Below are 15809 nucleotides of genomic sequence, written 5' to 3'. Positions count from 1 at the left end.
TATATGCTCATTCATGAGACGTTTTTACTCTGCAGGGTATACCAGGTTCCCCTGGCCCACAAGGACCCCAGGGTAACACAGGCTTTGAGGGACCGGAGGGGCTGATTGGACCCAAAGGAGGGAAAGGAGAACCCGGGGCACCAGGCATTTTGGGCCCTAAGGGAGATAGGGTAAGTTGCAAAAATGATAAAAGTCATTGACATTTTTGCTGAATATTTGTACTAGAGAATAACACATATAGTTTTCTAGACATCATAAACAAGGGAATACCTGTTTCCATACAGAATGTCCCGATATATGTCTTTTGGAAAATGTTTACCTTGCAAACCTACTGCATTTTGCTGTTTTTATAAAACATATACTTAACAGTTAAATGTAAATGTAAATTCGGACCATATTTTTTGGAACTGGAGTCATTATAAGGTGCTTTATATTTGAAATAATTGATAAATTTTTTAGGCTTACACATATCTTGTGTGTTAATGTGTTTATGACCTCCAGGTAAGGGATAGTTGATTGTAATAAAAACTGTTATACTGTGATAATTGTTTAATACTAAGAATAATTTAGTTTTCAAATTCTTATTTACTTTATTTTTTGCTTCAAAAACTAAACAAAAAAAATAATTTCTTGGTTGTAAAAAAATCCAAAATATGGGTTTTGTGAAAAGGGTATGAGGAATTCCAACTTTATTCATTTTATTAATTCTGGTATTCTGCTGAAGTATTTCGGGCGTCTAGACATATGGGATGTAAATACTATTAAATGAATGCAAAACACGTGATAAATTGAGGTTGTTTAAAAACAGTTTACACCAAAGGGCTTCCAAGCTGGCACTGGAAACATCATAGTTTGGAGATTATCTTGGTAACAACTCAGTGGGAGCCAAACATTTCTAGAATGCTCGAAAATAAATCTCCACAAAAATGATACAGTATAAATAATGAACATGATTTTTGAATATTCGTCAAAATTAATTTGGGCAAGAGGAAACAAAAGTAAAGACTGAAGCAGTATTTTTGTTGAGTTGAAAATAAATGAGGTTACTTTGAATGAGAAAAATAAGCTGTATTCTTAGTATTTTAATATTTATATCCAGCATCAACATTGGAACTGTAAAAACATTTTAAATAAAATTGATAGGAAATAGGACATGTTTGTGCTGACCATTATTGTTTTGCTATTTTAGGATGAATTCATTTAAAATGGTTACATTGAGTAAATTTAGTTAATGTTTTGAGTGTTTCAATTTTGTTCAGTATTCATGTTATGATAATTTTTATGCCCCCCTTCGAAGAAGAGGAGGTATATTGCTTTGCTCATGTCGGTCTGTCGGTCCGTCCACCAGGTGGTTGTCAGACGATAACTCAAGAACGCTTGGGCCTAGGATCATGAAACTTCATAGGTACATTGATCATGACTCGCAGATGACCCCTATTGATTTTGAGGTCACTAGGTCAAAGGTCAAGGTCACGGTGACCCGAAATAGTAAAATGGTTTCCGGATGATAACTCAAGAACGCTTAGGCCTAGGATCATGAAACTTGATAGGTAGATTGATCATGACTCGCAGATGACCCCTATTGATTTTCAGGTCACTAGGTCAAAGGTCAAGGTCACAGTTACCCGAAATAGTAAAATGGTTTCCGGATGATAACTCAAGAACGCTTAGGCCTAGGATCATGAAACTTGATAGGTAGATTGATCATGACTCGCAGATGACCCCTATTGATTTTCAGGTCACTAGGTCAAAGGTCAAAGTCACGGTGACCCGAAATAGTAAAATGGTGTCTGGATGATAACTCAAGAATGCTTATGGCTAGGATCATGAAACTTCATAGGTACATTGATCATGACTGGCAGATGATCCCTATTGATTTTCAGGTCACTAGGTCAAAGGTCAAGGTCACAGTGACAAAAAACATATTCACACAATGGCTCTCACTACAACGGAGAGCCCATATGGGGGGCATGCATGTTTTACGAACAGCCCTTGTTCATAATTGTTATCATGTTATAGGTACTAGTAGTCTAGAACTTGACAAACAATTTTTCCAAAATTGTCACACAATAAACACAATTATTGTTCTTTCCTCATCTATGCATTTACTCCCCTGCACTATATTTTTGGTACAAGTCAATTCAAAAGCATCTAGACCACAAACAACTTAACATGGTTGATCGCTTGGAATGCAGAAAATATTTGCGGTTTATTGTATGAACAATATGGGCTTTATTGTCTGGGATATGAAAATATTGCACCCACATGTTTTGGCACATTGATGTCAATATTGGATAAAATCATATTAATGACAGCAAATGGTTCATTTTCTGAGCAAGGACTCCGCGTGAGGAGACGTTGGAAATAACTCCTCCGAGGATATATTAATTTCTCCCTCTAATAACTCCTCCGAGGATATATTAATTTCTCCCTCTAATAACTCCTCCGAGGATATATTAATTTCTCCCTCTAATAACTCCTCCGAGGATATATTAATTTCTCCCTCTAATAACTCCTCCGAGGATATATTAATTTCTCCCTCTAATAACTCCTCCGAGGATATATTAATTTCTCCCTCTAATAACTCCTCCGAGGATATATTAATTTCTCCCTCTAATAACTCCTCCGAGGATATATTAATTTCTCCCTCTAATAACTCCTCCGAGGATATATTAATTTCTCCCTCTTATTTCATGATGGAGAAGTGACTTCTACTGATGATTTACTTTGAGTCAGAAATTGACCAATCATATATGAATTGAATTTAGTTAAATACAATAATAACGCAACATTAACACTTTAGTGAGTGGTTAATGTTTGTTCACCAAAATGCCAAGTGTGAGTAATTGTTTCTGATGATTCATAATGATGATGGGAATGGTGTACTGAGGGGAATAATGCAAAAAAATTGATTAAACGCTAAACAGAAAACACATCTCCTTTAAGTTGCCTTACTTCTCCAGAATTTCAGCTCAAGGGAGAAGTCACTTCCTTCTTAAATTTGAATGTTTGCTGAGCCCTGTCAGCAGAAACTATTTGGAGTCTTTGGACATAAAAAGCAAAATCTGATGTACAATTTAGAATCAAGATGTAGATTTTATGTAGCTAAATTGTTGTTCCAGTATATTATCCTGAATATTTCATGCTTAGATGTACAATAAGTGTGAAATATTCATCATATCTCTTGATTTATTAATTGAATCTCTAAAGAATACCCAGAGAATTGGCCTGAGATCTCCTGTATATCATCCTGACCTGGTATTCCTCCACAGCAGACATGATGTCAGTTGTGTTTCTTATTAGTGGAAATTAACCTTGTTGAAGGCACCTAGCAGGGTGGTGGTCCATTTTGGCAAGGTGGGGGAGGGCTGGGGTAATGTACTGTGATTTGGGTGAAACATTTCGATCATCAATGTTGCACTTCCATAAAGTGTGCCTGAACACAGTTTAGTAAGGTTTTATTTCCATCAAGTGTGATTTATTTACATGAATCATGACCGGTGGTTGCATTACTAGTAAGGCAAAGTAAAATTTCTACAAAGAGTGGTTTTATTCCATTAAGTCTAGTTTTGTATTTACAACCTCATTATGGAATAACAATGACAGATGATTGAAATTCAGCCAAACATGATTGAAATGTTATCACACTTGATGGGAATAAAACTAATTTTTATTAAGGTGCTTTTCTATTGTAGCTGCATTTACAAGTTATATTTACACTTCCATCTTGAGTGTCTGTATATGTGTCAAGTGAAGTTACCCTTCAATTAAGTGTAGTTTTATTTCAATTAACAAAAGTTGCATTTCCATCCAGTGGTGCTTTTAGAGAGAGTGTAAATTTTAACCTCAAGTTTAGTTGCTTTCTTATCGAGGGTGGCTACATTCCTATTTAGTGTACATGTAGATGTAATTCCAATAAGTGCAGATGTATTTTTCCTAGTATGGTTGCATTCCCTTCTAGTATGGTTGCATTCCCCTCAAGTGTGGTTGTATTTCAATAAGTGTAGTTGTATTTCAATCACATTCAGTTGTATTTTAATTAAGTGTATATATATTTCCATTATGTGTAGATGTATTTACCCTAGTGTGGTTGTATTCTCATCAAGTATAGTTGTATTTCCATCACATGAAGTTATATTTCAGTGTAGATGTATTTCCAGTAAGTGTTGATGTATTTCTTCTAATGTGGTTGTATTTCCATCAATTTTGGATGAATTTGAATCCGGTGTGGTTACATGTATATTATCATCAAGTGTAGTTGTATTTCCATTAAGTGTAGATTAATTTCTTCTAGTATAGTTGCATTTCCTTCAAGTGTGGTTGTATTTCATCAAGTGTAGTTGTATTGTCCTCAATGGCTGTTGTATTTCCATCATATGCAGTTGTATTTCAATTAAATGTAGATGTATTTCCATTAAGTGTAGATGTATTTCTTCAAGTGTGGATGTATTTCCATCAAGTGTGGTTGTATTCTCATCAAGTGTAGTTGCATCTCCATTAAGTTTAGATGTATTTCCATTAAATGTTCATGCATTTCTTCTAGTGTGCATGGTTGCATTTCCATCAATTGTGGATGTGTTTCAATCAGGTGTGGTTGTACTATCAGCAAGTGTAGTTGTATTTCCATTGAGTGTAGATGAATTTCCATTAAGTGTAGATGTATTTCTTCTAGTGTTGTTGCATTTTCATCAAGTGTGGTTGTATTTCCAGCAAGTGTAGTTGGATTTCCTTTTATTGTAGATGTATTTCCATTAAATGTAGATTAATTTCTTCTAGTGTGGTTGTATTTCCACCAAGTGTGGATGTTTTTCAATCAAGTGTTGATGTATTCTCATCAAGTGTAGACGTATTTCCATTAAGTGTACCAGTAGATTTATTGCCATTAAGTGTAGATGTATTTCATCTAGTGTTGTTGCATTTTCCATCAAGTGAGTTACATTTACATCAAGACAGTGTTATTTCATTTACATCAAGTATTATTACAGTTATGTCAAGTGTAGTTTTTTTCTTTCATCCAGTGTTGTTGCATTTGCACTAATGGCATGTTGATCATCTGAAAACATTCAGAGTATATTTGATGATTCTCAGTGCACATGCTTTCGTACAAATGGATGCTATTAAACCAGTTAAGAGGAAATGAGGCACAGACAATTTTTATTGCTGAATAAACAGTGCTATTTTCTGTTGAACATGACTTGTGGAAAATGTCTGGTTGTCTTTTCCATCTTCTCCATACATATTCATTGTTAATATTTATTTTTTACTATGTGTTTACATTGCATATTTCCTTATTCTGATTATTTTTAATAGTTAAATGTGTGCAAATTAGGCGACAAAATATATCAGAAACCTTCAAAGATTTTTTTGCTGCTCTATACTTGTGTGTATAATTGTATCTTGAAACACACACGAGCACGTTTATTTGTCTAGACTTTGGCTACTGATTGCTGCCTTTTACACATATAAGTTAAGATTTTGTTAATAACATGAATAACTTCTATTTCAACTTCTATTAATATGTTACTTGCACATAACGTATTGTGTATTAAGTATTTCTTTCGTATGAATTTTGAGCATGGCCCTTATCAACATAATGTATCTCCTTTTTTACTTTGAAGAATGCCAAATCAAAGCTTGGAAAGTTTACTATGCATTACTGAAATGTTGTGGCGTTACTGCAGTGTTGTGGGTTAATATAAGAAGTTTACTGTAACTGCAATCTCTTTTTGTTCCAGGGCAAGATGGGCATGCCAGGATTCCCAGGTATCAGCGGTATTCCTGTAAGTATCAGTTTGTGTTTCCAAAAGTCTACACATTTCTAACAAATTTGAAAAAGCATAGGCTACACATTTCCAATAAATTTGGGCAAGCATACAACATGTTCAAACTAGGCTCCTCTATTGAAAAGCTAAAAAATTTAAGGACCCATATCGTTATATGACTTGGAAACTCTTTATCATAGGATTGTATGTCAACATTTATGAGGTCCTGTTACCATAAAGCTTCATTTTGTAAGGACCTTGGGTGTTTCCAAGCACTTGTTCTTCATTTTCAGACTAAGAATCTGTGTATCAACCTCTGTTTAACAAATTGTACATGTACTTAATTGCTTTTGATTTTTGCAAAACAGTTGAGTAGCCAAAGAAACCTTGCTACACTAGTGTTGCCCCTATATAATTTACAGGGACATTATAAAGTCTTTAACTAATGTCAGGTCTAAGGTGTTGCCCCAGTCTTGCTGTTATATACAATGTAGCACTTCCTGACCGACATGAACATTGGTTTCAGTCATCATCTTGTTGTTTGTATAACAAGTGATGTAGCATTTCTGCAATCTAGCCATTGTAAGACAGGGGGTGAATGATAAGACCATAGTTCATTATTATTAACCAACATTGTTGTGAGTAGGCTGTAATGTAACATACCGCTACTTCCTATATGACTTTTGTCATCTCATTATAAGTTGTCTTTGAAATAATGACCTGGCAACAATTTTTTTCAAGCGTTTGTTTTCTGGGGATTGTTATGACTAATGTATTTTTTGCGGTTGTTGAATAGCAACACAAAAATACCCTTTCTCTGGATATAAAAAGTCATGTAGATTTCTGTCTTTTTGACTTACAGTGCAAATATTTTGGCACAGGCATTATCCATGTGCCCGAACCATCACATTGTTACATGTAAAAGGAATGCACAAGGCAGTGCTCTCATTATTGTTTGAAACAAGAAATGTCTTTAAAAATGATGTGACAGCGTTGATTGTTGTTGATGTTGGTGAAAGATAAAGAGTTATATCAATGAGATCAAAGGTAGCAAATGTCTTTTTCTGCACAGTTTTAAGCTGTATCATGCGCAAATCAATAATGCTGTAGCGCTTGATAATGGGGCTAATTTTGGATTATTATATGTGTCTTGTTCTCAGAAAACTGGGCTTAATTCATGTGCGTAAAGTGTCGTCCCAGATTAGCCTGTGCAGTCTGCACAGGCTAATCAGGGATGACACTTTCCGCCTAAACTTGATTTTCGGTAAGGAGGGACTTCCTTGAAACTAAAAATACCATAAAAGCGGAAAGTGTTGTCCCTGTTATCTGGGACGACATTTTACGCACATGCATTATGACCAGCTTTCACAGAACAAGACACATGTATTTCATGTAATGTTCATATATTTATAGATATAGAGCAAAAAAACACAAGAAGAATGGACATGAAACTAAAACATATTTGTCAACCGGCCACACACAAATCACCCTTAGATATTTGAAATATTTATATGCGTATTCTTTGAAAAAGACCTGTTTTAGTGGTTTGTCAGACATTGATATTTTTCGATTACTAATAATAGTATAAGTGCGCTCATGCTTAATAAATTGGTCAATATGGTGGAATACTTCTTATTTAATTAATCTAAACTAGTACTTATCATAGAATCTTTTAAAACACATAAAGTATCTATTATTGACATACCATAAGAGTATCGCCGAATATCTTCATTTATGATATTTCTGGTCAAAATTCAAGTTCACCAATTTAACGTGATAATGTTTATATACTGATTCTTTTACTGACTGCGAACTGACCTTGATACCTTGCAGGATGGAATGCAGTTGATTGATGCGAAGTCAAGATTCAACTTCGGGAACGACAGCTTGTTTAAAGCTATATACTTTTACATGTTTAATGGTCAATTTCAAATTTTATTCAAAATATTTTTGTCAAAACAAATTACAGGATAGGGAACACAAATTCATATGATATTAAATATGCTAGTTCACAGAATGCAATATGGTTGTAATTACTTGATATGAGAACATAGCCTTTAAACGCTCTGGCGCTGACAATCTTCTGAATATTAAGGGGCACTCACAAACTGTATTGGTTATAAGACTTTATTGTGAAACTGTTCAATTCCTCAAGCCTTTTCATAAGAGTTGAAATTGTTAATTGCTGATTACGCAGTTAACATCGTTGCAAAACACACTGTAGTATCCCTTTTTATACCCTATACTTCACAAAAATAGAAAGTCAATTGAATTATCTATTCATGTAAACTGTCTATAAATTGCACGTTTTCTATTGTAAATATTTTCTAGCCTACTGTTGGGAAATTTTATACAAATTTCATGGGATGCTTACAAAGGTCAGCTAAGGTTAAAAGCTCTGTTAAACAGCTTTGCAACAAAAAAACAGGCATGACAAAGATGTTTCATTTCTGCATAAAATTATCTTTTAGAGTGAATCAAACAATCCACAAAAAAGTGGTTTTAAGATAAAAAACTTAAGCTGTTTATAATAAAAATAAAGCAATCCCAGAAAATAGCTTTTATGATTTATAAAATGTAACTGACGGGAACCCTTCTGCATAATATATTATTTTTATAAACAATCTGTGTATATGACAGAAAATTCAAGAGTTTTAAAGTGTAATTGAAAAAAGTTCTTATACTGGTATCAATTTGATTGAGTTAAGTCCTTGTGACAAAGTGTGTTCTTCCTTTCAACCTAGAATCTAAACTCAAAGAATGTTTATAGACCTAAGTAATGTTGTTCCTACATGTTCCCAAATATCCAACTGTTTCCTGTCAGACAGGTGTGATTAATACAAATGTCCTGAAGTCAATCTCTCAAGATGACTAACCAATGTATATCACCGTGCAGCATAAAAATGTGTGTACATGTATTCTTTATGGCATCCTGGATTCTGGCACTTCCTTGGCGCGTGTTTGTGTGGTTGAATGTACACAGAGTACTAGCTCAGGAAGTGGTTTCCGGGAATCGAAAGCAAAAAAAGTGCTAATATTCTGGTAGACATGTACCTCACTCATGTACTGAAGTGCAATTTATATCTGCTTTATCAATGTTGGTGATTTTAGTTTAGGTTTAAAAGTAGGTGAAACTTTAGACTTTGTCCAAACAATTAAACCGTGATAAATTTAATATAAATATATATAATATATATATATATATATATATATATATATATATATATATATATATATATATATATATATATATATATATATATATATATATATATATAAATTCATACAGTAGTTACTTAAGATGATTTTTTGTATAATGATAACTGTTTACTAAACATTGGTTGTTAATTTACATGTGTCATTGTTTGTTGGATATTATCATATAGAACTCTTATAACTAGGGAAAATGCAATTGTTTTTCTGATTTCAATTATTTTAATTTGAATTTTTAAAACAAATTTTTCTAGTATATTTGCTATCATTCTGAAAGGATTCTGCTGTTTGGATTCCAACTAAATATACAAACATAGCTCACAATCCACACATTACATTACAATCTTAACTATTTATAGAGACACCATTCCTCTGCTATTACATTTCTCCAGCATTCCTGTTGTTTCACACAATAATCATGGCTGCTGCTGTTGTTGTTGTTATCGGGTCTACGCGGCCTACAGCCATGTTGTTTCACACAATAATCATGGCTGCTGCTGTTGTTGTTGTTATCGGGTCTATGCAGCTTACCAGCCATGTTGTTTCACACAATAATCATCTTTTCTGTTGTTGTTGTTGTACGGTCTATCTGGCCTACCAGCCATGTTGTTTCACACAATAATCATGGTTGCTGTTGTTGTTGTTGCAGGGTCTGCCCGGCCCCACTGGCCCACGTGGACCTCCAGGTCTTGATGGCTGCAATGGAACTCAGGTATGTACTCACCAGGGGTAATAAACTATTGAGAAAACAGGCGAGTAATAAGCCTATGATATGTCATGGGCGCTATTTCTCCTCCTTTGAACTCACCATTACCTTTCTCTCAATGTTAAACTGATTTCACAAATAGTAATTCACATGGCTGGGTCGATCTATATACAAATGAGGAGTTAACTGGAATCCTGTTAATGGGGCGGGCAATTTTCCTCACATGTGGTGATTCTAAAATCGCACCCCTTTACACCTTCAAGACTTTTTATTCATTACTTTTTACTAACAGTTTTGAAAAACATTGAAGATAGTAAGTACAATATTTAAGTAATTTTATTTAATGCTATTCTTACTTTAATCTTTGTTTGTATTTGCAGCAATTTTTTTTCTTATTAATAGCTTTTGTTAGATGATATTCCCAATTGGGAATAGTATCTTGTTTTGCCAAATCTAGCCAAAAAAAAACAATTGAGGGTTTTATGTTAAGATGTTTAAAAATTAACAATTCACTCGTCTATTATAATGTTATGATTTTGTGTTTTATTTATGTTTTATTTTAGTTTATGCACAAATCAATGCAGTTATCCGTACATTGATAGATAAAAAATGATTTTCAAGTTTTGCAAAACGTCTTTTTGTTGGGAGCAATCCATGTTAAACCGCAATATTTTGTAGATTAAAAACTGACTTATCTTGATTTGCAACGCAATTTAGTACACATCATGTCAAACTCACCAAAATGCAAAAACCTTAGTATATTCCTGGCAGTAAGGTAGATGATGCAGATTTGTACAATAGGTTGAGTGAGTAACTGATGTACCTACTGATTTCCTCTGCATCATATACTACAGCCCAGCACTGACAGTACTTCTATAATGTATACATATTCTGCCTCTGAGATAATCAGTGGTTTCTGATCTGGAACCACCACTGCGGTTACACTCCAGTCAGAAACAGTTGTCTGTTACAAATTGTACATGATCGCTGATATGTATCTGGTCGGGCCAAGCAGGCCCTCTCAGATGGTTATTTTGAGCCTACCATCTCCAGTGGAAACCAGGTTAATATGTATTATTTCTCTTTTATATAATGAGTATGACAACAAAATCTCTTAAGGAAACCAGGTTAAGATGTAAAAATTCCCGTGAATCAATACACGAGTTATTATTAGGCATCTCTAATGACAGTCAAAAGCAGCAAATCACTGAAAAATATTTGCCCTGGAAAAACCGGGCTTAATTCCTGTGCATAAAGTATTTCCCAGATTACTTTTCGTTCAAAGGAGATCTGTGTCTAGTCACAATTTCAGCTTCATACGTCAAGTAACTATACACAGATGCAAATTTTATTTAGGCGGAAAGTGTCATCCCTGATTAGCCTGTGTGGTCTGCACAAGATAATCTGGGACGAAACTTTATGCACATGCATTTAGACATGTTTTGTCAGAGCTCAGCACATATGTGTAATGAAGATAGTTGATAGGTGCTTGTGTCTCTCAATGCTCATCATGTAATACCATATGAAAAACAAGACATTCCATAATTCTTGTCTTGATTTTCATGCTGTATATACATATATCAAGATCAAGATATCAAATGTTACAAAAATCGGTTTATATGGGTACAGATAAACAAAACGCTGTAGCACTTATTTCCTGGAACATAACACAACATATACTCATTATAATGTTCTTGTATGAATAGGTAAATAATCAGTGGCATTTCTAGCCATCAGCACTGGGTCAGAAGCCACGTGGCTTATCTGTGGAGTTCGCAGAGTATGTCTAGTCAGTGGTGAATGGAATTGATTACTGGGGCATTCTAATGCCATGTTGTAAATTACTGCCAAATAAAGACCTGTCAAAAATGATAAGACTCGTGATGAAATTGTGCGTTACCTCTTTACAATCATGGGACCATTGTGAAAGTTAGAATATCAATAAAATCTATGACATGCTTTTATAAAATTATAGCACTGCAATCAAGAAGCATCCTTTGTTTGCAGATGTGCCAAATTTCAGCTCCATATGTCTAATAACTACACAGATGCAAATGGATAAAATTATAAACTTTAATAGATTAGTCCTCAGTAAATTGATGTGTATTTATCCCTTTCCCACTCAGAAGCGAAGTGAAAATGGCTTTTGCAACCAGCATAAAACCAGTAAGCCTGCGAGTACCTCGCATTATGTTCAGGCTTATTGCTGTTTGCTGCTCATTAGTATCTAAGGGTTTGAACTGAAGCCTTTAAAACTTGGATCGAGTAAGAAAGGCCTTTTATCAAATTTAACTTTTAAGGGACTACAAATGTGTAAAATACGTATTTAAGTGGTAAAGGGTGAAAAAAAGTAAATCGCATGTTCAGTGACAGTATATATACTTTCTATCAAAATTGGTTACATGTCCCATAATTAATAATGATTTAAAAGTATTCAAGTGTTATATGATGCCATTGCACTCTGTAAAGAAATAGTATTGTTATGCTATATGACACTTGAATGTATTTCCATTCAAGAGTAAACACACACTTTTAATTCAGTTTCAATTGAACTTGATTTTAATTCTTGCGGAAACAGTATAATTAAATGACATTTATTGACAGATTAATTCCACAGATTTAATCTGTTAACACCCAGAGCAGCAAAGCGAAAATGGCTATATGTAACAGGCATAAACTTACAGATTAATTGGCAACCACAGTAACTCGCAGTCTGTTCAGGTTTTATGCTGCTTGCTGCTCATCAGTATTTAAAGGTTGGAAATGAAGCCTTTAAAACTTGATTTTTTTAATGAAAGGTTTTTAATTCATTTGATTTTCTAAGGGACTACATCCGGTCAAAATGTGAAATGTATGTAAAATGGTTTAAAAAAAACACTGACCACAACATCAGACATTTTTATGTGCGAGCAGAATTCTGCTTTGCAAAGACATGAAGACATAAAGACTCTCAGAATTATGCTGATTCCACAGCATTCCATCTTCCTGAGACATATACTCCAGCTAGACTAGACAAAATAAACTAGAAAATGCCTGGTTAAAATTCTGTTTAGTAATCATCACTCAGCAACTGGGTGAATCTTCTGATAGATCCAGGATCTTGCTGGCTCTGTACATGTCTAGGTTCTAATACAGTGTGTATGATTTAGTTTTTGCTCCTCGTAAATTGTGTTTTATTCAACACTAAACATTTCCAAAATCCATTCATCTGTTTTTTTGGAGCCGAAAATTAATTAGCAAAACACCTGTTCTTTACCCAAAAGTCTGCTAAAAAGATATTATAAATTTATGAAGAAAACAGAAGAACCGGCTTTTGGGAAGCGTAATGGTAGACATTTTAGTTCTGGAATTATCCTGATAGCTTTGAGGTGATAGACGAAATGCAGGGTGTGGCATAATATGTGTTTATAATATATCTCTGGATATAAAAATATATTTCAAGTTTTGTTTTGTTTACTTCCGGTAATTGATAATTATTACGGGAAACTATAATGAATGTATTAATCAATTGTAACGACAGCACACACTTCTCAGAAAAAAGGCATTTCACAGCTCTCTTTCCACAGATGTGTGGTTGAGTTCGTATGGAATTTTAAAACAATTTAAAAGGTCATTTGAAATTTGAAGATTTTTTTCAAGTCCTCACGAGTGTTTGCCTTTGCCCAAACCATGGATTTTCATTAGTTATTTTCACTAGCAAGCAATTTTATCAAACATAATTTGACATGTTAATATTATTTGATACTTTATTTGACGAAGCATACACGTCGAGCACCAACATAATCAAACAAATACGGCCTTAAACATACATTTCTCACTCTGACATCTTCATGATGTTTCAAAACCTGCCATCCAGACAAGAAAGCAGGAAACAAGTCTGTAAAAATTACTTTGCTAATGGCAGTGCTACAGTATTGAATATTACCTTGACAAATTGGCTAGCAGTTGACCAGTATAGTATAAATTCAACTGTTGCACTATCTGTTTCTAACTGTACCTTATGTAACATACAAGCCATCTTTTTGCTGATATGACTTTTTAGGTTTGCCTTGGATAAAAGCAAATATATAAAATATGATGGATTTTTGTCAAACACATTAAAGTTAGCGTCCATTATGCTATTACTAAATAAGTACGTCTTGATTATACACAGGGTGAGCCCGGAAATCCAGGATTGCCAGGAGCTCGTGGGTTTGATGGATCACCTGGGCGTGATGGATTCAAGGGACAGAAGGGAGAACCTGCCCAGGCTGGAGAAGGGATCAAAGGGGCCAAGGGTGAGCCAGGAATGGAAGGGATACCAGGAGTACCGGTATGAACCAGTTTTTGTTCAGTTCCATTGTCACCTGTTTTGAAAATTGTATATAAGATATTAATTATTTTGAGGCAAGAGTGTGCCATCATTCTTTCGGGGCTCGTGTTCATTGACCATTGTAAAGAAATCCTTACTAAAGTTGTACTGAAGAAATCCAATGTTTTCTGCAGATGAAAGGATAAGATATTTATTAATGAACACTATTTATCAGTCTAAAAAATGTTAATGAGACAAAAAATAGCCAAATACTATGGCAATTATGAATAGAAGTAATTTTTGTTAGGTCCTGTCTTGTGAGTTATGTTAATATGGCAGAGTATTTTTCCATCAGATACACACCTATCTTCATTTCTCTATTCCTTTATTTTCAGGGTCGTAACGGTATGGACGGGGACCCAGGCCGAGCAGGGGAGCCAGGGGTTCCTGGCTTCAAGGTATACATTTTAATTATAATTCCAGATAGCAGCAAGTGCTTTCTTTTTTGCACTGAAGATACTGGCTTATTGTGATGTGTGGCAAAATCTTCTTTTTTTTCGAATGCATTTTATTTCGAAATTGCAAACAATTACACGTACGATATGAATTTTAACAATAATGATTTGAAGTCGGAAAAAAACCAAAAAAACAAACAAGCATGTAATGCAACCAACTCATATCTAAAGTTATATATACATGTAGTAGTTGTCAACAACAGACAAAGTATATAAGTTAGTGAAGTGTCTTGAAAACTTTACAATTATATGAAGTTGTTGTTGAAAAAAACCATAAACAAAGTACATAAAAAGGAAACAAAAACATATTTCAATGTCAAGACAACAAGGTTTTCAGGTCACTATATCAAAGGTCAAGGTCACGGTGACCTGAAATAGTAAAATGGCTACGATCATGAAACTTCATAGGTATATTGATCATGACTCGCAGATGACCCCTATTGATTTTGAGGTCACTAGGTCAAAGGTCAAGGTCATGGTGACTCGAAATAGTAAAATGGTTTCCGGATGATAACTCAAGAACGCTTATGCCTAGCATCATGAAACTTCATAGGTACATTGATCATGACTCACAGATGACCCCTATTGATTTTGAGGTCACTAGGTCTAAGGTCAAGGTCACAGTGACCCGAAATAGTAAAATGATTTTTGGATGATAATTCAAGAACGCATATGCCTAGGATCATGAATCTTTATAGGTAGATTGATCATGACTCGCAGATGACCCCTATTGATTTTCAGGTCACTAGGTCAAAGGTCAAGGTCACGGTGACCCGAAATAGTAAAATGATTTTCGGATGATAACTCAAGAACGCATATGTCTAGGTTCATGAAACTTCATAGGTAGATTGATCATGACTCGCAGATTATCCCTATTGATTTTGAGGTCACAAGGTCAAAGGTCAAGGTCACGGTTACCCGAAAAAGTAAAATGATTTTCGGATGATAACTCAAGAACGCTTTTGCCTAGGATCATGACACTTCATAGGTACATTGATCGTGACTTGCAGATGACCCCTCTTGATTTTCAGGTCACTAGTTTTTAACCATATCAATTTTTGTAAAACTGGTAACAACTGTATACAGTTTCATTTGCCTCCATATTTGCATGTAATACAATAATACTTTTATTGCAGTACAATATATAACACATTTTTTCTTTGGAATTGCAGTACCATAAGAGCGGCGTTCTAAGAAAACTGGGCTTAATGCATGTGCGAAAAGTGTAGTCCCAGATTAGCATGTGCAGTCCGCACAGGCTAATCAGGGACGACACTTTCTGCCTAAATTGGATTTTTCCTAAGAAGAGACTTCATTTAAAC

At 34.5% G+C, this 15809-nt stretch overlaps 1 protein-coding gene across 1 annotated transcript in view; it reads left to right on the top strand.

Moving 5' to 3' along the window:
* The window catches only part of LOC127834251 (collagen alpha-2(IV) chain-like), a 62525-nt gene that overhangs the window by 11695 nt on the left and 35021 nt on the right, over window positions 1-15809 (top strand). The window contains exons 4-8 of the mRNA XM_052359938.1: window positions 36-170; window positions 5736-5780; window positions 9625-9687; window positions 13835-13993; window positions 14368-14430. Coding sequence (XP_052215898.1) covers window positions 36-170; window positions 5736-5780; window positions 9625-9687; window positions 13835-13993; window positions 14368-14430 — 465 coding nt within the window. The remainder of the gene's footprint in view (window positions 1-35; window positions 171-5735; window positions 5781-9624; window positions 9688-13834; window positions 13994-14367; window positions 14431-15809) is intronic.

Source organism: Dreissena polymorpha, chromosome 6 (assembly GCF_020536995.1).
Source record: "Dreissena polymorpha isolate Duluth1 chromosome 6, UMN_Dpol_1.0, whole genome shotgun sequence".
Lineage (NCBI taxonomy): Eukaryota > Metazoa > Mollusca > Bivalvia > Myida > Dreissenidae > Dreissena > Dreissena polymorpha.
The sequence above is the reverse complement of the archived record's forward strand: the minus strand, read 5'-3'. Positions and strand labels throughout refer to the sequence as shown.